The following is a 27,497-nucleotide window of genomic DNA, read 5'->3' on the forward strand; positions in this document are numbered from 1 at the left end:
ACTAAAATCTAAACTGGGGTTAACGATACACCAGAACAGGAGAAAAAAAAGAGAAAAAAGTAAGGAGAGAGGGGGGGAGGAAAAACAGAGGAAGATTATAAGCAAAACAATTCTTGCTGTTTTATTAGAAAACAATAACAACAAAGGTGCTAATTGAAAAGTTGAGAAACATGTATCAATAATCCGTTGCTGAAAATCAGATGAGCTTGCATTTTGGAATCTGCTTCCTGAACATGAGATTCCCCTGCCCAAAACTTCCCCCCCTCCTCCACCTCCCCCTTGCTTGAAACACACCACTTGTTTGTGCTCTCCTCCGACAGGATAAAACTTGCCCTGTCCATCCAATTTCCTCTGCTCTTTGGTCTCATGTCATTGGCTGTAGCCCCTAAATAAGAACTGCTCATCCTTGGAAGATGTTTTCAGCAAGCTTAACGTAGTCAGCATCTCCGGCTGCATCGTTTTTTTTCTGGCACCAGAATTAGGACGCTCTAGGTTCTAAACACCTCTAACCAGCAAGCAGCAGCAAAGAACTAGTTTTGGTGAAAGGGAAATCTGGAGTGTTAGGATCATAACACAAGGATTATTCCTTCCTTTGACCAGCCAGCCAAGGTAACAAAATGGGAATTTGAATATAAACAAGTTGTATGCATCAGGCTAGCAGAAGATGGAATCTTGCTAGGGCGATATGGTGATATGTGGACCATCAGTTTTGGAATATCTGTTCAAAAGGGATTGTTTAGAAATTGCTATACTTAAAATAGTGGGGGGGGGATCGATGAGAATTAAAGGATGAAAGGAAGCAGCTGAGGAGATGAATGACTATAGCAGTGTTTCTCAACATTGGCAACTTCAAGACGTGTGAATTTCAACACCCAGAATTCCCCAGCCACCAGCCTATGCATCTTCAAGTTGCCAACGTGGAGAAAACCTGAATTAAGGGATGCTTCTTTGTAAATTGCATTGATCTCAAATTCTTTCTTGGTCTTACATTTTTGATGTATATGCAGTGGAAACTAAGTTTAAACAATTAGGGAACACAAACGGGTGAAAGTTGGATCCTATATTTACAAACTATAACCAGGTAGCTGAAAAACTTCCCAGTTGCAGAACCCGGAAACAACAGCCAAACCACTTGAATTGTTCGTGATCGGGAGAATCATTATCAGGGACACCAAATGCATCTGAGAAATATTAAGCTGCAAAAGCCAGCTGACAGCTCTATTTATTGATTTAGAAATACTTCAATGAAAAGATTCATTTTATTGTGTTAATGTTTTAGTGTCATGAACTTAAACTAGCATGGCTTATGTGTATTTTAATGGTTTCAGATTTGATTTGGTGATTGTCAAGTGGTGAAACGTTTGTAGATTTTAAATCTAAAAAAGGTTATTCCTGGGACTTACAGCCCGACAGGTGTTCTTGCATTTGAAATTGTCACTGACTGATGTTTTAAGGCAGGGGATCCTATTTTAATACACTCATTGCAAAGAAAAAAAAATCATTATTCCTTTCCTCTTGAAGTCCTTTCCTTTTCATTGTTCACTAATCTTGCAATTAAATTATGAGTTGGGATCCGGGATCTGTTTTAAAAAGTTTTGTAAATATAACAGGAAAGCAATTGTACAGCAATCATTTCGCAGAAGGAATTATATAAGGAAATGCTATATTATTATGCATTAATGATGAATTTCAGCTTCCAAGCAATTTACAGCTTTCCAAAGAACTACTTTGTTTTTTATTTAGCGATGAGAACTAGTCTGGTGCAGTGATTAAGGTGCTGGCCTAAAACAGGAGACTGGGAATTCTAGTCCTGCCTTAGACATGAGAGCCAGCTGGGTGACTTTAGGCCAGTTAATCTCTCTCAGCCCAACTCACCTCATAGGGTTGTTCTGGAGAAAACAGGAGAAAGGTATGTTGGATATGTTGGCCACCTTGAGTTGTGTATGTAGGTACGTACGTATGCATGTATGTGTATAGGTGGGCAGTGGTGGGATTCAAATATGGGAACAACAGGTTCTCTGTGTGGATGCCACTTCCGGACGTCCATTCTGGGCCTGGGCAACAAAAAATTAGCTACCGGTTCTGCCGAACTGGCTGAATCCCACCACTGTAGGTGGGGTAAATATCTTTAAAACATGTTTAAAAATTTACTCTGCAAGAAATAACATTACGTATCAGATTCAGCAATTTGCTATTCGCTGTTACTGTAAATCAGAAAGTATGTGGATAGAACTGAAATGTAATTTAGGTTAATTTATTGTTTGGATAAAGTTTGACGTCCCAATGACTTCATCTTTAGCAGAAAGACATTTCTTCCTTCTAATAACTGAGACATGTCCCTCGTTTTCACCTCCCACATTCTGAACTAACTTCAACATACTGTATTTTGATGACACCACCCCTTAATCAAACCCAACTAGATATCAGGAGCTGGGAATCTCCCATACGTAGTACAATTTTCATAAGCCCTTGCCATCACACATGCTGACTGTGGCTGATGGGACTTGGAATAGCTATAGCAATAGCACTTAGATTTATATACTTCACAGGGCTTTTCAGCCCTCTCTAAGCAGTTTACAGACTCAGCATATTGTTCCCAACAATCTGGGTCCTCATTTCACCAACCTCGGAAGGGTGGAAGGCTCAGCTTCCTATTTGCTCCAGGAACCTTAAAGATCACCTGGCCATCTGTCAGTTCTAACATTTTCCTTTTAACTTGGAATGCCACGGGTTCTATTTTTTTAGTTTACTTCTAGTCTTCTAGAAGCTAACAGAGGGACTAACAGGCACTAACAGAGGAATAGAATCAAGATCACGTGAAGCATTAATACCACTTTACAATGCCTTGGTATAAGGCCACACTTGGAATACTGCATCCAGTTTTGGTCACCACGATGTAAAAAAGATGTTGAGACTCTAGAAAGAGTGCAGAGAAGAGCAACAAAGATGGTCACGGGACTGGAGGCTAAAACATATAAGGAACGGTTGCAGGAATTGGGTATGTCTAGTTTAATGAAGAGAAGGATGAGGGGGGACATGATAACAGTCTTCCAATATCTCAGGGGCTGCCCCAAAGAAGAGGGAGTCAAGCTAATCTGCAAAGCACCAGAAGGCAAGACAAGAAACAATGAATGGAAACTAATCAAGGAGAGAAGCAACCTAGAACTAAGGAGAAATTTTCTGACAGTTAGAACAATCAATCAGTGGAACAACCTGCCTCCAGAAGCTGTGAATGCTCCAGCATTGGAAGTTTTTAAGAAGAGACTAGACAGCCATTTGTCTGAAATAGTATAGGGCAGGGGTAGGCAACCTTGGCTCTTTTATGATTCGTGGACTTCAACTCCCAGAATTCCTGAGCCAGCATGGCTCAGCTTGGAAACGCTCCCTTTCCCTTCAGCATGGCTGGTTCAGGAATTCTGGGAATTGAAGTCCACGAGTCATCAAAGAACCAAGGTTGCCTACCCCTGGTATAGGGTTTCCTGCCTGAGCATGGGGTTGAACTAGGGGACCTCCAAAGTCCCTTCCAACTTGATGATGATGATGTTGATGATCATGAGGTCCAAAAACTGTGAGAGTTCATGGAAAGTTGAGTTCCATTGACTATATGGAGTAGAAAAGAAAGCGACAGAAGCAGATACCTATTCATCTGCATCCCAAGGATTTAGTTCATCAATTTTACTGGCAAATGTCTATGGCAATTGTAGAAGAGATTTTGAGATCCACTCAAACAACCAGGGAGTATATAAGACCCATAGGCTATGTGGGTTACTTATCCTCTGTGAACAACAATCAAATGAAAAGAAAGTCATGCTTATATTAATATCACTTTTTTTATTTTCTCTTGTTATCCAGATTCTTTGCTAGTGTCTCCCACCTGCAGATGAGAATAGGACATCTTAGGAGACATTGTTAACACTGCAATGCTCAACACACACAAAACTGTGTGGGTTTTTGAAATTGGCTTCACCATGGGTAGACATCTCACTGCTCTGGTGTTGGCCTCCTGCCTGATCTTGAGGGTCTCCAGCCAGACAGCCAACAGCTTCAAAGACAGCACCATAGCTTTGGAGATTCTGGGAGAAGACCCAACTTTCAAAATTATCCAAGCAGGCATCTTCCCAGATCATAGAATCCCCTCCAACAAGTCAAAGGACTTTCCTGGGGATGCCATCCCACAAGCTCCACTACCAGTCATGTGTACGAAGCCAACAGAAATCCGGGACGCCTTCAAGTACATCAACACATTTGTCTCTTGTACGATCTTCATAGTGGGTATCATTGGAAATTCCACCCTGCTAAGGATCATCTATAAGAATAAGTGCATGAGAAACGGACCCAACGTCCTCATTGCCAGTCTTGCTCTTGGAGACCTCTTCTACATCCTCATTGCTTTGCCCATTAATGTCTATAAGGTATTTATTTATTTTACTCATCCACTTGTAACTTACCATTGTTATTCGACTGGGTTTATCACTTTGCTATGACACTCTTCCTTTCAAATCCAGCTTCACTTGATTGATCAATGAGATGAAGTCAACAGGAGCTCAAACATAAGGTTGGTAACGGTAGAACATGCATGATGTAAAAAGATGCATCTGCTTGGGATGCAACCAGGAAGAGTCCATAGAAATTGGTACCATCCATGTAGTAGCTACAGAAAATTCCAGATCTGATCCCTGATGTCAAGTTACTGTTAGTTATCGTTCTCTAGCTCAACAGTCAGAAGTTGATCAGATGTCATAAAGGCAATTGAAAATGGATCTGAATAGTAGGGCTGCCGATGGTCCTTATCAGAGATCTGGCCATCTAAGCTGGTAAGTTGCAAGTTGCTGCTGCTTCTGTGACCTATAGTTTGAAATGGTACAGTCCAGCAAAAAGGAGATATATGTCTCGCCTAGTAGAAGGCTTAGGGGAGACCTAATAAATGTCTTCCACTACTTAAAGGGTTGTCACAGGGAAGAGGGCATTGATTAGGGATGGCATGATAGCAGTGTTCCGATATTTGAGGGATTGCCACAAAGAAGAGGGAGTGAAGCTATTCTCCAAAGCACCTGAAGGCAGGACAAGAAGCAATGGATGGAAACTAACCAAGGAAAGAACCAGCCTAGAAATAAAGAGAAATTTCCTGATAGTTAGAACAATTAATCAGTTAAGCGATTTACCTCCAGAAGTTGTGGGTGCTCCAATACTAGAGGTATTTTTAAGAGACTGGACAACCTTTTGTCTGAAATGGTATAGGGTCTCCTGCTTGTGCAAAGGGTTGGATTAGAAGATCTCCAAGAGCCCTTCCAACTTTCTTATTCTGTCATTCTGATTTATTCTCCATTGCAGCTGAGAGCAGGACAAGAAGCAATGGGTGAAAAACCCATCAGAGGGAAGATCCAACCTGGAACTAGAGAGGCATTTCCTGGCAATAATCAATCAATGGAACTGGAGTTGTGGGTACTCTGTCGCGGGAGGTTTTCAAGAAAAGATTGGACAACTATTTGTCCAGGATGGTAGAAGGACTCATGTCTTGGACAGGAGGGGTGGAGTAGAAGACCTCCAGGGTCTCTTCCAGCCCTATGATTCTCTGAAAGTGACAACTATGGCCATGAAAAATAGGGTAGATTTCTATGGGCTGAAAATACCCCTCTGGGGGAGTATTGAAAACATTCTGTTCCTGTCACCTGAACAAATATATCCCCACCCAACTTCACAGACCAGAAAACTTGCACGTGGAAGGATAAGGAGAACTGAAAGTGCATTGCTAACATCAGAATGAAAACATGGAACGGACGTCCTACTACGGGATTACTTTTCCCCATTTCACTGTAGAGCATTGCAGTAGAAGGAACAGTGGAGCGATTGTTCTGTAGCTCAAGAGCCAGAAGTTGATCAGATGTCGTAAAAGCAGTGAAATGTGACTAAATGGGAGGCCTCCAGGCCAAAATATCTGTGAAACCTAATTGTTTCATGTTCTCCTCCTTCCCAGATATTTCTGGTTGGGATTTTTTTTTTTTTTAACACAATCATCTCCTTTGAACGTAATCAGAGGTCAGCTTGGCAAGGACTCAGAAGAGTGGTGTTACTTGGTGTCCGTCCAGATATACGTCCTAATAGTAGTTGGAGTTTGGAGGAGACCCAATTTAGTTCAATCTGGAAATGTCCTTGTGGAGGATGTATGGGATCCAAATATTCTGAGAGAAATTGACATCCCTCTCACATTTTGCTTGGAATTAGCTTGGCAGCTGTCTTACTCTACTGACTTTGGCCATTACTCCAACAGCTTTGCTCTGCAAAAGTAAAAGGACAGAAAGTTCAGTATTAGCAGTTTTAAATATACTGCTCAAAAAAATAAAGGGAAGACAAACGTATAGGATCCTATACGTTTGTGTTCCCTTTATTTTTTTGAGCAGTATATATTAACAAGAGATGGTGAAGGAGCAATACTTGAAGTCGTTAGGAGTCGGTTATTCCATATTCACAATTCCAATTATTCCATCTTCACGAACCCCACAAACGTATTATACTTGCAATCATCTGCAGCAATTCATTTCAAAACGATGCATTCCTGTCCAATAATCCTGATCTTCCCAGGTGTGGTTAGGATGAGAGCTCCCTTGCCACTTAAAGATGTGGAGAAGAGATGGGGAAAAGCCATGGATAACCTAGGCACCCAGAGATTGACTTACACCCAGCTCGACAGCTGGCCAATGCAGCAAAGTATTAACTAATCCAGGATGGGCAATCTTTTGCCAATCCATCTTAATTTGTATTCTATTCCCAAAATATCCGTAGGAACAACATGCAAGTGCAAACAGCCCAGAGGAGGCGAAAGATATGAGAAAGTGGGGCCAGTATTATTTTCCACTGTGATTTTGTAATTAACAGAATAACAGAGCTGGAAGGGAGCTTAGAGGTCATCTAGTCCAACCCCCTGCTCAGGCACGAAATCGCATACCATTTCAGACAAATGGCTGTCTAATCTCTTCTTAAAAACTTCCAGCGTTGGAGCATTCACCGCTTCAGGAGGCATATCCTTCCACTGATTAATTGTTCTAACTAACAGGAAATTTCTGGATGAGAAGCAGTTTGGTTTAGTCCAGTGGTTCTCAACCTGTGGGTCGGGACCCCATTTGGGGTTGAACGACCATTTCACGGGGGTCGCCAAACAACGCAGTCCGCCATTTTTTCCCCCTTTTCCTTAGCTGTGCTACTCCCTTTTATTCTATTGGCTTTTGAAAGCCAATAGAATAGACTCTCTTGAATAGAGTCTAATTCTATTGGCTTTCAAAAGCCAATAGGAATTGTCCAGGCTGTCTCTGCCCTCCTGAGCTCGCCAAAAGTCCCATCCTGCCAATGGTGCTGCACCAGTTGAGTAGTCCTCGACTTACGACCGGTTGAGTAGTCTTCGGCTTACGACCGGTTGGGGGTCGCGGCATTAAAAAGGTTGAAAACCACTGGTTTAGTAGTTAAAGCACAAGGCTAGAAACCAGGAGACTGTGAGTTCTAGTTCCGCTTCAGGCATGAAAACTGACTGGGTGATTCTGGACTAGTCAGTCTCTCAGCTCACCATGTCGGGCTCAGTCAGTCAATTCCTGTCCCAACCAATGGACAAACCCTTGGCTGATTAGGGGAAAAAAGTAACCTGTACTTGTGGAAAAATATTAAGAAAAAAATGTAATTACTGGATATTATTTTCTAATATTTGGGACTTGGTCAATAGTCCAAAAAACATTGCTACATTCTGATCACAAATAAAGAAATTGGCACACGTAATCCCAAAACTATAGGTGACTTGCTCATGGTCTACCTTACATATTCTGGCTGTTGAAGTAGAGTTAGAAGGTCAACAAGATTTTAAGATTGGGATAATCCTTGTAATTCATCTTTCATCACATCAGTGAGTCACAAGGTTGCAGCATTGAGTATGGAAAAACAGCTGATCTGAAATCTGAACAAAGTGTTCAGAACATAAAACAAAGAGGAAAAATCTTTTTCATTATTTAGTAGACTAAGACAAGGGTAAGCATTATTTTTTATCTCCTGAGGTTGAATTATTCCAGTTGTTCTTTTTCAAACATGCATGTAACCCATTTTTTTTTTTAAAAAAAAAAGCCAACCATACTTTTGGTTAAATCTAAAAGCCGTCTTTAATAATTAGATTTTCTACAGCAAACATTTCTTAATGTAATTTACATGGAGTTTTTTTTAAGCAGGAAACAATAACTTCTTGAGTTTTCATAAATCCTGTTTACAGTTGTTGCAGCTGGGGTTCTTTACCCATTCCTAATTCACCTTATCATAAGCTTTATTTGAAACCAGTCTACGTATTACAAATACTTCTCAGTCTAATCTCAATGACTCATTTATTTATGCATCAATCTGTATTTACCACATGATTTCAGATTCTGGCCAGTTTACAATTATTGTAAAAAAACAGTTGAAGCAAAGCAATCTCACATGTACAAAAAAACAACAACAACCCCCAAAACATCCATTAAAACTCCAATCTACAAGACAGCCCAATTGCCATTAACGCTTACAGAATAATCTTCACAATTTGGGGGGAGGTTACCAATCTTACACTGCTAGTTGTTACCATCTATACTAGATGGTGCTGATTTCTGTTTCAAGGCCTTTGAGCCAGCGTTGTCTGCAGACTGTTTCCGTGGTCATGTTAACATTTTAATATTTTTCTCTGGCTTCTGTTTGGGTCAGGAGATTATCCAGAAATGCAGAGAATGTAAACATGCAACCACCATTCATGAGTGATCATGAGAAAGGAAAGGCTCACATCTGATCACACGCAAGAATCTGCAGGAAAAGTAGTAATTCAACCTGGAGCAAGTGGACCAGCTCTCCTCTCTGCCCCAGTGACGCTCAACTGACTGTCAGCCATGCCTAAATTACAATAAAGACGAGCCTTCTTAATCCCGTTTTCGGGGACAGCTGGCAGTTTTGATGCTAAGTTTGCACTTTTCTTGCTCTTAGGATTTTTCAAGATATGTCAGGTGCAAAATCAGGAACCAGGATAGAAGAAAGAGTATATATAGTATATAAATGGTTTGCCTCAATCAATCAGAATAGACCTGGAAAGGACCTTGTTCAACATCTTCTAGTTCAACATCTGCTCAAGCAGGAGACCCGATACCATTCCAGACAAGTGACTGTCCAGTCTCTTCTTTAAAGCCCCCAGTGATGGAGCACCCACAACTTCTGGAGGCAGGTTGTTCCACTGGTTAATTGTTCTCACTGTTAGGAAATTTCTCCTTAGTTCTAGGTTGCTTCTCTCCTGGATTAGTTTCCATCCATTGTTTCTTGTCTTGCCTTCTGGTGCTTTGGAAAATAAGTTGACCCCCTCCCCCTTGTTCTTTGTGGCAACCCCTCAAATATTGGAGCACTGATGTCATGTCCTTCTTTTCTCTAGACTAGCCATACCCAGTTCCTGCAACCGGTCTTCAAATGTTTTAGTCTCCAGGCCTTTAATCATCCTAGTTGCTCAAAAGATAGACTTCAAAAGCACTAAGGGGTTTATTTCATGCAAGAATCTGAATTACTAACAGTCAAGGCAAATTAGTGCCAGACTGTTAACGGATTTTAAGGGGTGACTTAGATCACTTATGGTAATATAGAGATTCTAATCTAAACTGATGATGCATTTGACTCCAGCCTTGGCCTCTGCCTAGTCATCTCCTACAATATGTCTGGTTTTAATTACAGGATAGTGATGGTTTTTACTGTCTCCTACAGATCTAGTACATAGACAGATTCTACATAAAAATATAAAGCCAACAAGCTTAACTGCCCAGAGATGCTGGGAATCAGGGGTGCCTTTTAATACATGATGATAGTTCGGTAGAGACTATGCAGGTAGACCTTGACTTATAACAGTTTGTTCAGTGATCATTCAAAGTTACAATGGCACCGAAAAAAGTGCCTTATAATCGGTTTTCCATCCAACTCTTGGAGCATTCCCATGGTCATGCGATCAAAATTTAACCGCTTGGCAACTGGTTCATATTCATGACAATTGCCGTGTCCCGGGATCACCTTTGGTGAACGTCTAACAAGCAAAGTCAATGGGGAAAGCGAGATTCACTTAACAATCATGCTCCTAACCTAATTATTGCACGAATTGACTTAACTGTGGCAAGACAGGCCGTAAAATGGGGCAAAACTCGTTTAACAGCAGAAATTTTTGCCCTCAGTTGTGCTCCTAGGACCAGCTGTGCTTCCCCAAGCCTTATTTGCCTGGAATCTCTCTATTACCCAGAATCTTCCATTATGGACAAATAACCACGAGTTTCTTTCCTTTCTTTTTCTTTCTAGCTTCTTGCGGAAGACTGGCCTTTCGGCGTGCAGGTCTGTAAATTGGTTCCATTCATACAGAAGGCCTCTGTTGGCATCACCGTCCTCAGCCTTTGTGCTCTCAGTATCGACCGGTAATAAACGCTTCGGCGTATTTCTCATTTTTACGGGATGAGTAGCTCTTTCTTCTTGCAAATAGTGTCTCCTTTGTTTCTCCTGTAGATACCGAGCGGTGGCTTCCTGGAGCCGTATCCAGGGCGTTGGGATCCCTATGTGGAAGGCAGTTGAAGTGACTTTCATTTGGGCCATGGCCATCATCCTGGCTATCCCGGAAGCCATTGCCTTTGACTTGGTGAAACTGGATTACCGTCAACAGACTCATTGGGTTTGCTTCCTGGCCCCCGAGCAGAAATCCAGCTTTATGGTGGTAGGTTCTCTCCTTTGGCAGTGATAGGAAACAGAGACGTTGAACAACCGAGAGGCTGTTAACGTTCAGTGTATATCTCTTCCTGCTTTGAATGGACAGGCTCCAGCTCAGTGGTTCTCAACCTGTGGGTCGGGACCCCATTTGGGATCGAACGACCATTTCACGGGGGTCGCCAAACAACGCAGTCCGCCATTTTTTCCCCCCTTTTCCTTAGCTGTGCTACTCCCTTTTATTCTATTGGCTTTTGAAAGCCAATAGAATAGACTCTCTTGAATAGAGTCTAATTCTATTGGCTTTCAAAAGCCAATAGGAATTGTCCAGGCTGTCTCTGCCCTGCTGAGCCCGCCAAAAGTCCCATTCTGCAAACGGTGCTGCACCAGTTGAGTAGTCCTCGACTTACGACCGGTTGAGTAGTCCTCGACTTACGACCGGTTGGGGGGGTCGTGCCATTAAAAAGGTTGAGAACCACTGCTCTAGCTAGTTGGGAGTAGGTGGAAGACACAGTGGTTGCTTGGAAGCTTCACTTCACTTTGGTACATTGCTCTTATTTATCCGTCTTTTTCCATTCTGGTGCTCTCTCTAACTCTGCTGGGTTTACTACTCTCCGGCACTCGTTGGAAAAATTGGGAGTTGTAATCCCAGAAGGCCCTAGCTTGGAGGTATGCTCACATTGGTGTAAGCTCGACTTCTTGCGCATGGTACTTCCAAATGTACGTGGAGGAAGAAAAAAGAAAATTGTTGAGAATCAGACCCCACCCCACTCAGAAATGATGGGCACAAGTGACTTCATACCACAATATGAAGATAAAGAGATAGGATGCCTTCCTTAGTTTCATTTCTCTTGGGATGACATAACGAAGTTGAAATGTCTTTATTATGGTCAAGGGAGGGAGGGAGGGAGGGAGGGAAGGAGGAAGGAAAGGAAGGAGATAGCTATAGAAAAACCCGTTACAAAAAAAGAAAACAATAAAACAACATATCTAAGCCAAAGTTTTCCACCTATGCTAGCTTGGCAAATATGTTTTGTAACCCAAAATGTGAATGAAGAGCTAACATCCCTTAAAAACAATGAATATACAATGTACCTGTATGACCCTCCAATTTGGAAATAGAAAAGACACCATAGAGAGATATGGGCAAGACCTGCTGCTGCCTACAGCTACAGGGGCAAGGTCTCTGAGGAGAAAGAATCTTGTGAAATCTACTCACCAACCATACAGTAGTAGTAGAAGACTAAAGCACTCTCTAGAACAAGCCTATCTTTGCTTAGATTGGGTAAATGTTCTGCAATCAAGAGCTTGCAGTAGTCTGACATTTGCATATCGTGGTCAAAAAAAAAGAAAAAAGCGGAGTTCCCACAACATAGCAATCTCTAGATTGTTTAACTATGGCTTCTTTAAAAAGCCAGAACTGGCCGGTTCAAACAACCCTAGAACTCAAAACATTTCACTACCTTGCTTAGCAGAGGGCCTGGTTCCGATTTCTGCACACGAGCGAGTTTGGTGGATGCGTAGCTCACCGATTCCTTGAAGCTGTTTCTTTCTTTGTCCACAGTTTTACAAGGATGTGAAAGACTGGTGGCTCTTTGGATTTTACTTCTGCCTGCCTTTGGCCTGCACTGGGGTCTTCTACTCCCTCATGTCTTGCGAGATGTTAAGCAAGAGCAACGGCATGCGGCTGGCCCTCAATGATCACATGAAACGGGTGAGATCCTCTAGCTAAGATCACCTTTGGCTAAACACAGGGGGTGGAGAGGCTTTTTCATTTTGTCTCCTGCCATTATTGTCCATCCAAATCCAACCTTTTGGCTTGCTTGGGCTGCAATGAATGAAGAGGAATTGTCTTGAGTCACATATATTTCATTATTTTATTTTACTTTATTTATTCAATTTCTACAGCCACCCAACTCATTCTCAATGGCTTCCAATTCTAATTACAATTTATAATTAAAACAATTGAAAAGACAATAAAACAATAAAAGCATCCACAAGATAAATAAGTATAAGCAGCAGCCGATAAGCCAATGATAAAATATATAATATAGCGAATGTATGTAAAAACAAACTTCCTTTATTTTTTTATTATCTTGTAGGGCCATATTAGTAGCTTTCCAGGGCTGCATGTGGCCTGCAAGACATGGGTTGGACTCGTCTGATTTAAATAATGGTCAATGAATTATGTGCATTTGTTGATCAGGAATTAATGGATCTTTTTCTTTGATAATTTGCTAATTGCCCTCTCCCTTTGACCCAAAAGTGCACTAGACTTTTAGCCTATTATTCCAGTCCAGTTTGGAATATCAAATCATAATTACTGGTTATGCCGGATGCTGGAGGAAGGTGAGTGGATTCAGTACCCACCAAATTACTAGCCATCATCAGAGTTAATAGCCATCGACAGATCTGCTCTTCGTGGATTTGTCCAGCTCTTTGGAGGCTATTTCTATTAGCAGCCAAGACCTTATCTTGTGGCAGTGGTTGATTGCACCCTGTAGGACGAAATATTTGCCTCTTCTCCTTGTTTAATTTTATATTTAAGACTTGGCAGGGCCATCTTATTTACTTACGTTTTATTGGGAAGTTTTATATGGCTGCCCATCTCATCTCTTATGATTCTGGGTGGTTAACAGCAATTTAAGACAAGCGTAGCACAAATAGATAAAGCAACAAGAGAAATAAGTGGGGAACAGGAAAAGGCAGAAGCCCCTTAAGGTCTGACCTAAATACCAGAGAGGACAGGATGGAGTGGTGCGTGAGAGAATTCAACTTTTTCTAACGTTCTGTTCATTTCAACGATCACATGTGTGTTTTCCAGCGCAGGGAAGTGGCCAAAACTGTCTTCTGTCTAGTGGTGATCTTTGCCCTCTGCTGGCTTCCTCTTCATCTCAGTAGGATTCTCAAGAAGACCATCTATAACCAACAAGATGCTGATAGATGTGAGCTGCTTAGGTGAGAACAATATGCAGAACAATATGAGACTTTAAAAAAAAAAACCTCAGCAGTTTCGACAATTAATCTTTCTGCTTTATGTATTTATAAGTGTATTGATTCAATTATGGCAGAGGTCCCCATCCTTTTGGGCACCAGGGACCAGTTCCGTGGAGAAAGGTTTTTCCACAGACCAGATAGTGCGTGGTTTTGTGTGTTCCCTGCATCCCACCGATGGGGCTTTGTTGTGTGGACCGATTGTTGGCATGCCATGGCCCAGTACCGGGGGTTGGGGACCCCTGAATTATGGCTTTCCCACCTTTCCACCGCAGCTGGGATCTTCATGACAACATCCATTAAAAAGCTCCATAAAATTGTAAACATTTGATAAAAGCAACATAAAGTCTTGAGGTAGGGCTGTGAAGGAGTGATGAACATCTAAAACCACTGTCAAGATTTTAACGGCCTTTCCCCCAAATTACAAGGTCTTCAGGCTGATCTAACTATTGCTTTGATCATGGAAGAGTCTGGGCTGAACTTTGTAAGATCTGACATCATCAGGAGATAGGGCAGTCCCAAACAATGCAAAAGATTTAGTAGTTATCACCATGTAGATCAGTGGTTCTCAACCTGTGGGTCGGGACCCCATTTGGGGTCGAATGACCATTTCACGGGGGTCGCCAAACAACGCAGTCCGCCATTTTTTTCCCCCTTTTCCTTAGCTGTGCTACTCCCTTTTATTCTATTGGCTTTTGAAAGCCAATAGAATAGACTCTCTTGAATAGAGTCTAATTCTATTGGCTTTCAAAAGCCAATAGGAATTGTCCAGGCTGTCTCTGCCCTGCTGAGCCTGCCAAAAGTCCCATTCTGCAAACGGTGCTGCATCAGTTGAGTAGTCCTCGACTTACGACTGGTTGAGTAGTTCTCAACTTACGACCGGTTGGGGGGTCACGGCATTAAAAAGGTTGAGAACCACTGATATAGATCCTTTGTCAAGATCCTTTCACAAAGATATTGTTATGTGTCAGTAAGCTCCTTCTGCAAGATAAAGCAGAAGGTTGATTTAATTCATGGTCTCTAAACTTGGCAACTTTAAGACTTGTGGACTTCAACTTCCAGAATTCCTCAGCTGGTCAGGGGAATTCTGGGAGTTGACATCCACAGGTCTTAAAGTTGCCACGTTTGGAGACCCCTGGTTTAATTGAAGAGTCCCAGATCAAATTAGCTGGGCAGATACTATGGGAGACAGGAGCTCCCTCAAGTAATGAAGCCCTATGCCATGTACAGCTTTATAGGCAACAACCAGCACTTCGAATTGCACCTGGAACCAGTGAAATGTTAGATGGGTAAACTGCGGCATGCCCCCAACTGGTCACACTACTGTATCCTGAACAAGTTGAGGCTTCCATATGGTTCTCAAGGGCAACCAATGAAGAGTGCCTTGCGACAGTCAATCCATAAACTAACCAGGGCTTAAGCAATCCTTTGGATGATCTGGCTTGAACTGAAAGAATTCTCGAAAAGAAACAGGTTACGCTTTCCCAGCTTGCCCTCAGTTCTGCTGATAAAGCTAAGAAGGTTAAATCCTAGGATAAAATATGGAAGGTTACAGACTAGGCTGGGAAGTTGAAAAAAATATCCCAGAAGTTGGGAAGGCAATGGCAATGTCTTCCATATCCAAGAAAAATGCTGGATATATTCCTGGAGTCATCAAGAGTTGACTTTGTCCTTGAAGATATCATCTTGCTTCACTTTTAACGTTCTATATCGCGACTCTTTCCTTTCTCTTTCCATCCAGTTTCCTTCTGGTAATGGATTATTTTGGAATCAACATGGCCTCTCTCAATTCCTGCATCAACCCCGTGGCTCTCTATTTTGTTAGCCGGAAATTTAAGAACTGCTTTCAGGTAAGAGTTGACGAGAGGATGGCCTGTGATGGGAAGGAGGGAGGACATGATAAACTGACACATCCAGATCAGTACCAGCAAAAATAGAGAGGAAAACTTTATTATTACTTCCCCCTTTATGATGTCTGCAATCTTTTTTGCCTCCAACTCCACTCAGCAGACGCTCAAGAGAAAACATAGATGGTTTGCAAGAAGCAGAAAACCATCTCTTATGGTGTGTAGAACACAGACACCCCTTCTCTTTTACCACCAGCAAGCAAACTTCGGCTAGCTGTGGTTACTGCCACCTTACCTGGATCCCTAGTGGCGCGGTGGTTAGAATTGCAGTGTTGCAGGCAAACTCTGCCCACAGCCTGGAGTACAATCCTGACAGGGCTCAAGGTTCATTCAGCCTTCCATCCTTCCAAGGTCAATGAAATGAGGACTCAGGATTGTTGGGAGGCAATATGCAAGTAGTGCTGACATTGTAAAATACACTCTCACCCAGAGTGCTGTAAAATACTATGGGGCAGTATGTAAGTCTAAAATGCTATTGCCATTACCTAATTCGGGAGAACAAATAAACTTGACAGAGTGTGTGAAGGCAGAGCTACCATTAGTGACTTCTGGGCCTATCCTGAGCCAGGAAGAATGAGACAAAACTTCACCGGTGATTGATGACCATGTTTGTGATCTGTCAATCTCAACATCAACCTCCAGCTCGAATAGCCTAATAAAGTCCAGGATCACTTTCATTTCTGAAAAACTTACTAGTTTATTGAATACACGGTATGGTATAGGTCAGGGGTTCCCAACGGGGGGTGCGAGACAATATTCCAGGGATTGCAAAAACTTGGGTTTAGAAGTTTCAAAATTATAGTGTATACGCATAATTCGTTTTGAACTTTTGTCAAGGGGTGCGAGAATATATCAGAAGTGTTCTAGGGGTGCAGGGTATAGAAAAGGTTGGGAACCGCGGGTATAGGCGAAGGGAAACTAACCCCAAAGTCCCAAGGCATCTAACCATAGCATATAATAATGAAATTCCCAGCCAACAGCCCTCCCTCCCCCAAAATATATACGCAGCTCAGGTAAGCAATTTCTTTTTGTTATGAGAACCATCTGCTATCTTCTTCACACCAGCTAGAATGACCTTGAAAAGTTTCCAGACAGTCTCTCGGCAGAACTGGAGAGATTTCGTTTCTTTGACTAACCCATTCAAAAGCATCATCTCCCCCCCCCCTTTATTCTATTGGCAAGATGAAAGCAAAGAGGCATGTAGCTGCCAGATTTTCACTCTTGACCCTCAACTTATTCTCCTCCAATATTGGGTAAGGACAGAGGAACCAGCGCTGCTCAGAAGCCTGATGTCTATCCATTCCTGCCTTAAATGACTCTTATCTCTGTTTTATTTCTCCTAGTCCTGCCTTTGTTGCTGGTGCCAACGGCCAGCACTTGGCATCCTCCCAACAGACGATAAGGGATCCGTGGGAAAATGGAAAGCCAACGGGCAGGAGCTCGACCGGAGCAGTTCTCACCTGAGCAATAAGTGCAGTTCGACTTAGACCCAGGAGGAAACAAGATGAGAACATTTCATTGGACTTCTGAGATGGACTTCTCAGATACGGGACCTTGGTTTGGGGTATTCCTCTTGAATTCACTTTTCTTCCACAGGGATGAGCCTTGCTTTCAAATCATCCGACTTCAGTCACAGCCCTTTCAAAAAAAAATCCCTGCTAGCGATCTTGTTTTTCTCTTCTCTTCTTTTCTCTCTCTCTCTCTTTTTTTATCTTTTCATGATCACTTCTTTTCTTTACTCATTCTTCCTTACAGAATAAAATAATGTTGAGGACCATAAGAATAGGCATGATCCCAGGTTATCTGCTCTGTATAAAAGGGGCCACACCGAGCAGAAGCCAAGGGGCGATACTCAGCAAGAAGAAAACAGAAAAGGGTTAAGGGTTGACACAGAACAGAGAAATTAAGCTATTTCTCAGTGAACAAACGTGGGTTGTCACTGTCTCTTCATCCAAGCTTCAGGATCATATATTTTTTTTCTTTTTAAGCTAAGTAGGTAGGAAGGAATGTGGTGGCTCATATGGTTAGGATGTTGGGTTAGCAAGCCCGCGTTCGAGACCCGGGTGCCGCTGTGTGGCAGGGTGAGCTCCCGTCATTCACTCCAGCTCCTTGACAGGGACATAAAAAGGAACCCCACACACGGGTGTCCCCCAAGCAAACTTGGTGTCTCTGGCTAATCCTTTCAACCTGGAAGCACCTTAGACGGTGCCTCCAACTCAAATGGGACAGGAGTAGGTAGGAAGATGGAATCTCTTACACTACTCATGTTCCTTTCCAAGAAAATGCAGTGGGACTTGTAGTTCATCTGCAACTGAGGTTACATCAAAATGGTGGCATGCACAGGGACATCCTAATACAAGCAATGCGTCCTGAAGTCTGACGTAAATATGTAAGTGAACTTTTTGGTTCTATGCTGCAACTTTTAATTGTATCATCCGTTCCTTTTCCCACCAATGACTGCCCGTGATGTAGGTGGACGTCATTTACTTAGTCTTGTGATGAAGTTGTTGGTATAAGACTGGCAAGATTCAGCTTGACTTTTCCAGTCAACTCTGAAGCCAAGCAAGACCTGGCTTAAAAACAGTAACTATGAGAGGGACCTTGGAGTCCTAGTGGACGATCACTTAACCATGAGCCAGCAGTGTGCAGCAGCAGCAGCAGCAGCAGCAAAAAAAGCTAATACAATCCTGGGTTGTATAAACAGAGGCACAGAATCAATATCACGCGAGGTATTAGTACCGCTTTATAAAACCTTATGTCACAAAAAAGATGTTGAGAGTTTGCAAAAAATTCAGAGAAGAGCAACTAAGATGATCAAAGGCCTGGAGACTAAAACATACAAAGAGCGGCTGCAGGACTTGGGTTTGGCTAGTCTAAAGAAAAAGAAGAAATAGGGGAGACATGATAGCAGTATTCCAGTATTTGAGGGGCTGCCACAAAGAAGAGGGGGTCATGTTATTCTCCAAAGCACAGAGGGCAGGACAAGAAACAATGGTTGGAAATTGATCAAAGAGAGACACAACCTGGAATTAAGGAGAAACTTCCTGACAGTGAAGACAATCAACCAGTGGAACAGCTTGCTCCCAGAAATCGTGGGCGCTCCATCACTAGAGATTTTTAAGAAGAGGCTAGACAGTCACTTGTCTTAGATCAGTGGTTCTCAACCTGTGGGTCGGGACCCCATTTGGGGTCGAATGACCATTTCACGGGGGTCGCCAAACCATGCTGTCCGCCATTTTTTTTCCTTTTCCCTAGCTGTCCTACTCCCTCTTATTGGTGGCCACATCCACTTGGGGGTCACCACAACATGGGGAACTGTATTATGGGGTCACGGCATTAGAAAGGTTGAGAACCACTGTCTTAGATGGTACAGGTTCTCCTGCTTGAGCAGGTGGCTGGACTAGAAGACTTCCAAGGTCCCTTCCAATTCTATTCTATTCTATTCTCTTCTCTTCTATTCTCTTCTATTCTATTCTATATCAGCTTAACCTACTTTACACAGTTCTTGTAGTGGGGACAAAATGTAGGAAGATCCATAACAGGTGGACAATAACCTTGGAGAAAGTTATTGTTAACACCTAAAATTGCAGAGTAGCATGATCATTAGGTGCAGAGGTTTGTGTGGACAATAACCTTGGAGAAGGCGTGCAACAACTGTTACGAAAACATCAGCTTGACCCAGAAAAACAAGAGGCTGTGATAATGCAATTCAAGATTGACCTGCCTTGATTGGCTATGTCATAAGAGGGAGAGAAACTCTTTCTGGCTTTCAAGGTTGATAATAACCTGTCCAGTTTAGGTCATGTCAGGAAATAGACCCTACAAGAAATACTGGGACTTTATTTTACTGTTCTAGAGGATAATAAACTTGAGATGACCTAGAAAAACACATTACCCATGAAGCTGAAGATCTGGAGCAAGTCTCATATAAATCCAAATGCATGTCCGACTCACTAATAGTTGGTGGAATCTTGTTTTGCTAGAATCCAAGTTAACAAAACCATCAACAACATGGGTGGAGTTATCCATCAGAGTGAGCCACAAGCTTTCAACATAGTTCATGAACCTAGTCAACTCTCTCAAGAACAAGATGACACCAAATCGAAATAAAAGTTCTGTTTGACAAAGAGCGTCTCTGCCCCCAAATGTCATAAATCTTGAAAGCAACATTGCAAGATTTTACCACTTTTTACCACGCCAGAAACATGTATGTATATATGTATATATATATGTCCCAATCCCTTTGTGCAGACATTCTAGTACAGAGTTCCCCAACATTTCCAGCTTTGTGGACCAGCAAGTGGCCGACAAACACACATGCATGTAGCTTCTGCAATCGGCATGCATGCACACCTGCAACTCACGCAAATGGAGTACGTACATGCGCTGGCCTACTGCTCACGCAAGGATGCGTGTGCATGCTTGCTGGCCGTTTCCAGGGCCGTTATAAACCCTTCATGACCCACAGATTGGGGACCCCTGTTCTAGTATGTTGCCAACCTATTAGCTCATTGTATGTGTTATATTCTCCTATTTAGAAAGATTTCTTTGCTTAGGATACAAAAGCAAATCCTGAAAGGTTGCTTCTGTTTTGGATCTTGCTAATATTTCTATCTTTATCCCTCACCCCTACCCTCTTTATACAGGCAGCTTTGCTCTCATTATGTTCCTCATGTCAGGAAGTGAATTAAATATTTTACTGATAAAAAACTGAAATGATAATCCCAGATCCATTTAGTGGGAATAGTTCCCATCAAGTTTATTTTCTTTCCTTCAGGCTAAACTTCATAGACATAAGTCCTTACAACTTACAACGGTTGGGACCAGACTTTTGCACTAAGCAATGTGGTTGGAGAAGTCAGTGACGTGGCTGGACCAATACAACCACCAATTTACTATGGTTGTTAAAGTGAATCATATCATCATTAAGGGAATCACAATTAAGCAAATCCAGGTTCCCCAAATGATTTTGTCAGAAGCCAGCTTGGAAGGGCAGAATTTGTGATCGCGGGACTGCAAAACGCTGCAGCCATTATGAATGTGAGCCAGTGGCCAAGTGCCTAAATTGTGATCAGGTGACCGCGACATTCGTAACTTTGAGGAGGGTTGCAAGTTGCTTTTTCTGACACTATCAAAACTTTAAACAGTTCTTAAACAAGTTGTCATACATTGAGCACTACCTGTAGTGTTAAATTAGCTTTAGGCCTCTACTAGAGTAGCTTTCCACAACCTTCCAGATTTCAACATCTGAAATTCCCACCTAGCACAGAGGCCATCTGTTTGGCAAGCCAAGAGAGATTTAATTTTGAATCAAAATATTCCTAAATTCCAGCTGATCCAAACAATAGCAACCGTGCTCTCTTCTTCGAACTCAAGTAGCCTCTAAAGAATTTGTAATAATCTCAATATAATATTATGATTTAGGATTTTTTGACAGTCTATGTAAACCATAATGTGTGTTTAATGTGGACTAAAATAACGGTCATTTCTTTTTTCTGAATAAAATACTGCTTTAAAAGGTTGCAGGTATTAGTGATGGCAACATTTGTTCTAACTGATCTCAGGTCTACAATTGTAGCTGAAATGATTCAATCAATAGATTAGAAGCAGCATAGCTATCAACAGCCTGGAAAGAACACAATTAGCAACAGCATCTGAACCTTTGAGAGAAAACTCCCTTGCTTTTTGTTCAGTTGTACACTTTGGCATGGAAAAACCTTGTATTATTTATTCAATGCAAACCAAAACCGCTTACAAATGAAAGACTGAGGCAAGGAATTAAGGTAAAGATTTACGCAAATATTTATAGCGAGTCTCAGTCATCCAAATCATGGTTGTCTCAAAAGTGCTTTTTCAAAAGGCAACTGGACTTTCTTGTTTTTAGAGTAGAGTAGAGTAGAATAGGAAGGGGCCTTTGAAGTCTTCTACTCTAGCTCCCTGCTCAAGCAGGAGAACCTATACATTCCAGATAAGTGACTATCTAGTATCTTCTTAAAAACCTCCAGTGCTGGAGTGCCCAGATTTCAGAGTTGAAGAAGCTGAAGAAGCTTCTTGGATGAAAAGCAAAATGTCTTCAAAGAAAAAATCATTTAACAAATGTCTCACTTAGGAACAAGAAATTTTGGGTTCAATTGCGGCCGTTAAGTCGTGGACTACCTGTACTTATTTCTCTGAACCGTTCTTTGTAGGATTGTCCCTCGTTACCTTTTTTGTTCTTCTCTAAACACTCTCAACATTCTTCTTGTATTATGGCAACCAAAACAGGAAACATATTTCAGTGCAGAAGAGAGTGGAACGACCATCCCCATGATCTTAGATGTCCCCACTGTCAGAAGCTAGTCCACAAGAAGTCTTCCCCAGCTGGATGTCCTTCAGATACCTTTTTTTTATTTATATGGGCACCTCAGGCCCCCAGTGGTTCTGAGGAGAACATCATACGCAGCTATTGTGATAGCTTTAAAAAGAGATTTCAGATTCAGCTGGTCAGGTGAAAAGATACACTTTGGGCCAATCACAAACCTGACATCTTGAAGAGTTACCACCGTTGATACAAATCCTGCAGTATTAACGTAGAATTCTCAGCACTTCCTGACGAAAAGAGGCATTAAACCACTAAAGGGAGAATGAAGATTCTGTCACGCAGGCCTTAGAAAAAAAGAGATTTTTTTTTTTAAAAAAAAACACAACCAAATGTCTTTTAATAAGACATAGTGCCCAAACCCGTTGCTCTACGCAGAGGTTTATCCTTTATGCAGGTGTCGACGTACTATTGCATTCTCACATCATTCTTGTATTCTTCTACACTTGCCTGTAATAGAAAACAAAGTTTCTGAACTTTTTAGGCGACAGAATCAGAGATAAGCACTTCAGCAAAAGTCAGTCCAGTCCCTTGATTAGCAGACATCTGTTGCTACACCATCCTAGCCTGAAAATGGCCACTAATAACGGCTTTGTTAGGATCTCCTCATTTATGTATTTTTTTACTTATTTATAAAAATTATTTCCTGCCCTTCTCACGCTTCAGGTGACCCCGATTCCAGTCTCCTTCGAATGGAACGTAGGCTCTTCACAGGAGCATCTGGCAGGAGAATGGAACTGGGTATGGCCAGCCTAGAGAAAAAAAGACTCGGGGGTGGGGGACATGATAGCAGTGTTCCAGTATTTGAGGGGCTGCCACAAAGAAGAGGGGGTCACTTTGTTCACCAGAGCACCAGAGGGCAGGACGAGAAACAATGGTTGGAAACTGATCAAGGAGAGAAGCAACCTGGAATTAAGCAGAAACTTCCTGACTGAGGACAATTAACCAGTGGAACAGCTTGCTACCAGAAATCGTGGGCGCTCCATCACTGGAGGTTTTTAAGAAGAGGCTAGACAGTCACTTGTCTAAGCGGGGGGCTGGGCTAGAAGACCTCCAAGGTCCCTTCCAGCTCTATTCTATTCTATTCTATTCTATTCTATTCTATTCTATTCTATTCTATTCTATTCTATTCCGTTCTATCCTATTCTATTCCTTGTTTTATTCTATTCCTTGTTCTATTCTATTCTATTCCTTATTCTATTCTATTCTATTCTATTCTATTCTATTCTATTCTATTCCATTCCATTCCATTCCATTCCATTCCATTTCTATTCTATGTTCCTGGGATTAATGAGATGGGAAGACCAACTGCTCGAAACACGGCCCCAGCTATGCTACAGGTGTAGATATGACAGCCACCCCTTGAACATTCTATTTTAGACCAAAACGATATATACATTTCATTATATATAATGGGAGTAGCCTCTGTAGGGAGGGGGACAAAGTTGGCAAGACGGCGCATGGCACATGGTGAACATGGTGGCGCAGGGGCTAAAGTGCAGGATTGCAGGTTAACTCTGCCCAAAGCCTGGAGTTCGAGTCCAACTGGCTCAAGAAGACTGATTCAGCCTTCTATCCTTCCAAGGCCGGTAAAATGAGGACCCAGATTGTTGGGGGCAATATGCAGATAATGCTTTTACATTGTAAACCACTCAGAGAGTGGTGTAAAGCACTATGAGATGGTATACAAGTCTTAGTGCTATTTCTGCCCAGGCTTTCTTATATCACACAGTGCACCCTCTTGCTCACTTTGGCAACCCCCAATTATCACTGTCCAATGAAAGTTTGGGGTTTTCAAGATGTTCTGTATCAAATTTCTTACTCCCTGCTCCATTCAGAAATCTCAGAACCGTTGATCTAAGTGTCCCCTGCAGCCTTCTACATTTCTTTCCTCTAACATGTAATATATACTTCTCTGTTGGGCAAATCGCTCAGACTCACCTCGAATGTGCTAAGCACATGCTGACAGACGCCCGTGAGGTCTTCTAGTCCTTTCTGGAAGGCATCTATAGCAGGTAGACCCCCTGGGGGATCAGAGAAGAGATCAATTTTATTTCTGCCACATTATTTTTACGCTGCTCCCACCACCAGTCTCTAGGTCACATCAGTGAGATTGTCAAAATCATGAAATAGCAACATGAAACGCTAGAATCCATACAAATCTCCCAGGGCCCCAGTAGGATAAAAATAACTTCTCCACCAATTCATGTATTTCCCTTGTAAATTAGTAATGTGAACAATAATTATTAGGCTGCATTTTTTTAAACTCCCCTTCTGCCATGAGCATGGAAGACCAGAAAAGGAGCTAAGCCTCCTGCATCTCCCACCAATTGACTTCCTTGCCTGTTTAAGTCAAGATGGCAGCCAATACCAGCGCAAACAAAGGCCCGCCCCTTCGGACTTACGTCATGCAATGGGTGGGACTTTGACTTTTTCGACCTCCCCCGCAGTTTCTGCTGCCTATATATTCTGCATATATCCTTGCATGCAATTCTTGGTAATGGAAGGCAAACAGCCAACTTATCCAAAGGTCTGTGTAGCATCTGTAGGTCGATCCATTTCACATATACTATTTTACTACCATCCAGAGCAAACTCTGTGCTTAGCGCTAGCCTCCCTTAAACCGGAGGGAAAGGATCTCAAGAGTTGGGGAGGATTGTTCAAATTCATACCAGAAGCAGGATTTATCTGAGAACTTTCAGTTCCTCAGTCTCTTAGCCAATATCTTACATTCTAAGACAACATGCAAAAATTATCTTGGTTCGGGAGTCATACCAGAGTCCAAATGAGATGTCAAAGGCTACACTGGGTGAGGAAAGAATCCAATTTGTAATGGGGGCATTCAAAGTATATTTCATTTTAAGGAGGGAAGAATGTCTTAAATTTCTGCAAGACTTAAGAGAATTGCTTGGCCTTTAAACCTCCTCTCTGTAGAAATGAAAAAGAAAGAATGAAAGCTGAAATGCTTGACATAAGGCCATCAGGAGGCCAAAGAAAAATTTGCTTTAACACAAGCTACACTTTCTGCACGGGGCTTTTATAGACACAATCCTCGTGCTGCGGTTTATCATTCTGGAAAGACAAGCTTCCCTAGAGCAATGGAACCCATGAGCAGAGGAAGCTGGCACGAGGTTTCTCATGAAAGTAAAAAGCTGGCCGGCCAATTCTGTCAGATCTCCAGGACGCGGTGCTCTCACCTCTGGTCTGGATGCGGAAGTTGATTTTGCTTTCTGAGGGATGAGTGATGCTATAACCACAAAACTCAATTTCAGGGCTGCAAGGGAACAAAGATTATAACAGAGGCAGAGAGGAAAATCAAATAATGTTCTCTTATGTATCTGATGCTCTGAAAAATCATACATCAGGGAAGGTTAAACTCTATATTTAGTACTCAAACAGATGTATGCTGTCTAATGGACAAGGGAACATACTCCCATTCAGAGGGCCTAACCCATTTTTTTGGGACAGTGATTTTTGTGTGACGCCTGGGGGGGACCAAAGAAAATATCAATCCATTGCAAAATTGTATTCACAAAACCAACACTTAAGCTGGGGTGGTAAAATTGACTAAAGCTGTTTTGGCCAATGTCAGTTACTTCTTCAGAAGTGGAGATGACAAATAACCATCTCCAACCTCATATCAATGTTGACGCTAAGTTATTGGAGCCAGTCAACAATCCTCTACTTTGTCCAAATACTATTTTAAGAGGTTTGGATTCATATAAAAGCACAGCTATACAAAGCTATTGTGTGATTTGATGCACAGTAGAAACCCACCTATCTTTTTAGCAAATCACAGTTAAGCAAACAACAGTTTCCTGCTAAGCATCAACTGTATCGGGTGTCTCCAAATGGCAATAAGGAGATTATGAGATAGGGTGGTAGCAATGCTTTGAATCTGAGGCTAAAAGGTGCTTTAAAAGTTTGCCCAGGGGTGCTTCAACAAAATGTGATTTCACTTAGCTTTGCAGAATTCCAGGAAAAGACCCAGCTATTTTAAGGAGTTGTAAAGAGGTGTTATAGGAGTGGCCCTGCATGCTTTGAAGTTTTTTGTCCTACTAAGAAAAGTGGGAATCCCCCCTGCAACGGAACCCTTTACTTACTTTTTCATAATCATGTATCTCAAAGAATTGCCGAGGGTGTGGTCCTCATTGTTGAGCACAAATGTGACACAGGTCTTATCCGACCCCTCAGCTCGTACCTACAGACAGAGGAAGAGAAATAAAATCAGAGGCTGAAAGGAAATGGAGGGGTTTCTTTGGGCAAAAATGTCTTAAGAGCAGTATACCTATGTTAAATGGTGGAACATCATTCCGTTCTTCTACTTATTCTCTCTATCTATCCATCTATTCCCCAGCTATTACACAGGTAGTCCTCAACTTACAATAATTTGTTCAGTGACTGTTTGAAGTTACAACGGCACTGAAAAAAGGGACTCCTGGCCGTTTTTCAGTGGCAACTGTTGGAACACCCCCAGGGTCGTGTGATCAGACTTTGGGTATTCGGCAACTGGGATGTATTTATGACAGTTGCACTGTCCTGGGGTCATCTGATCACTTTTTGCCACCTTCCCATCCAGCTCCTGACCAGCCAAGTCAATGGGAGAAGCCAGATTCATTAACAACTGCAGTGATTCGCTTAACAACAGTGGCAAAACAGTCGTAAACTGGGGCACCCCCTTAACAACCACCTTGCTTAGCACTGGCAATTGCTAATTGGGATGAGGATGGCTTTTGAATAACTAAAAAGCCTAGGTAAAGGCTTCACCTGATGGATTTCCGCCTGCTACAATAGCCCTCAAAAGACCCAGGAGCATTGTCTGATAAAAAATATAATCTCAAAAGAGATTATAAAAAGTAGAACATATATACATACACATATATATACGCACACACACACACACATATACATATACACACACATATGTATGTGTATGTATATGTATACATATGTACACATACACATATATATATATATATACGCACACACAAACACATACTTATATACATACACAGACACATATATATATATACACACATATATATACATATACACACACACATATACACCCATACACACACACCCCCATGTGTGTGTGTATATATATATATGTATATTATATGTATACATATGTACACATACACATATATATATATACGCACACACACATATTTATATACATACACAGACACACATATATATATATATATACAAATATATACACACACACATATATACATACACACACACACATACATACATATACACACACACACACATATATACCCATACACACACACACACACACCCGTGTGTGTGTGTATCTATGAAGACGCTACCCGCCTCCCCGCGCCCGGGCTCACCATCTGCAGCACGCGCGGCTGCTGCTTCTCCTCTTCGTCCCCCATCTCTCCCGCATGCGCAGGGGCGCAGGGGATGCCGGGAGCCGCAATCTCCAAGCCAGGGAGCCGCTGAAGGGGTCAAACGCCCCTCCCAGGCGCAGTCTCCTGACTTCCTCCCAATTGTCC

At 42.1% G+C, this 27,497-nt stretch overlaps 2 protein-coding genes across 2 annotated transcripts; one reads left to right on the plus strand and one right to left on the minus strand.

Moving 5' to 3' along the window:
- The first annotated feature begins 362 nt into the window (after positions 1 to 362).
- On the plus strand, positions 363 to 18,274 carry LOC120302693 (endothelin receptor type B-like). The gene is made up of 8 exons (XM_039331517.1): positions 363 to 609; positions 3,853 to 4,412; positions 10,315 to 10,427; positions 10,516 to 10,720; positions 12,275 to 12,424; positions 13,535 to 13,668; positions 15,446 to 15,554; positions 16,955 to 18,274. The coding sequence occupies exons 2-8, from the start codon at positions 3,921 to 3,923 to the stop codon at positions 17,096 to 17,098; spliced, it is 1,347 nt and encodes a 448-aa protein (XP_039187451.1). The 5' UTR covers positions 363 to 609; positions 3,853 to 3,920; the 3' UTR covers positions 17,099 to 18,274.
- Positions 18,275 to 19,063: 789 nt separating this feature from the next.
- LOC120302709 (DNA-directed RNA polymerases I and III subunit RPAC2-like) lies at positions 19,064 to 27,487 on the minus strand. The gene is made up of 6 exons (XM_039331538.1): positions 27,333 to 27,487; positions 26,073 to 26,170; positions 25,167 to 25,243; positions 23,911 to 23,993; positions 22,379 to 22,419; positions 19,064 to 22,256 (listed from the first exon to the last, which is right to left on the minus strand). Coding segments are annotated over exons 1-6 (345 nt in total). The 5' UTR covers positions 27,378 to 27,487; the 3' UTR covers positions 19,064 to 22,255.
- Between the last annotated feature and the right edge of the window lie 10 nt (positions 27,488 to 27,497).

Source organism: Crotalus tigris, unplaced genomic scaffold (genome assembly GCF_016545835.1).
Source record: "Crotalus tigris isolate CLP2741 ecotype Arizona unplaced genomic scaffold, ASM1654583v1 scf7180000017622.5263843, whole genome shotgun sequence".
NCBI lineage: Eukaryota > Metazoa > Chordata > Lepidosauria > Squamata > Viperidae > Crotalus > Crotalus tigris.

Bases quoted from the DNA above. Each gene is read 5' to 3' on its own strand.
- LOC120302693 (XM_039331517.1), top strand. From the start codon at position 3,921: ATGCTCAACACACACAAAACTGTGTGGGTTTTTGAAATTGGCTTCACC. The intron at 10,721-12,274 runs GTAGGTTCTCTC...CTTTGTCCACAG, and splicing joins AGAAATCCAGCTTTATGGTG to TTTTACAAGGATGTGAAAGA. The intron at 15,555-16,954 runs GTAAGAGTTGAC...TATTTCTCCTAG, and splicing joins AATTTAAGAACTGCTTTCAG to TCCTGCCTTTGTTGCTGGTG.
- LOC120302709 (XM_039331538.1), bottom strand. From the start codon at position 27,377: ATGGGGGACGAAGAGGAGAAGCAGCAGCCGCGCGTGCTGCAGATG. The intron at 25,244-26,072 runs GTAAGTAAAGGG...GTTCCCTTGCAG, and splicing joins AGATACATGATTATGAAAAA to CCCTGAAATTGAGTTTTGTG. The intron at 22,420-23,910 runs GTGAGTCTGAGC...TTTCTATTACAG, and splicing joins ATGTGCTTAGCACATTCGAG to GCAAGTGTAGAAGAATACAA.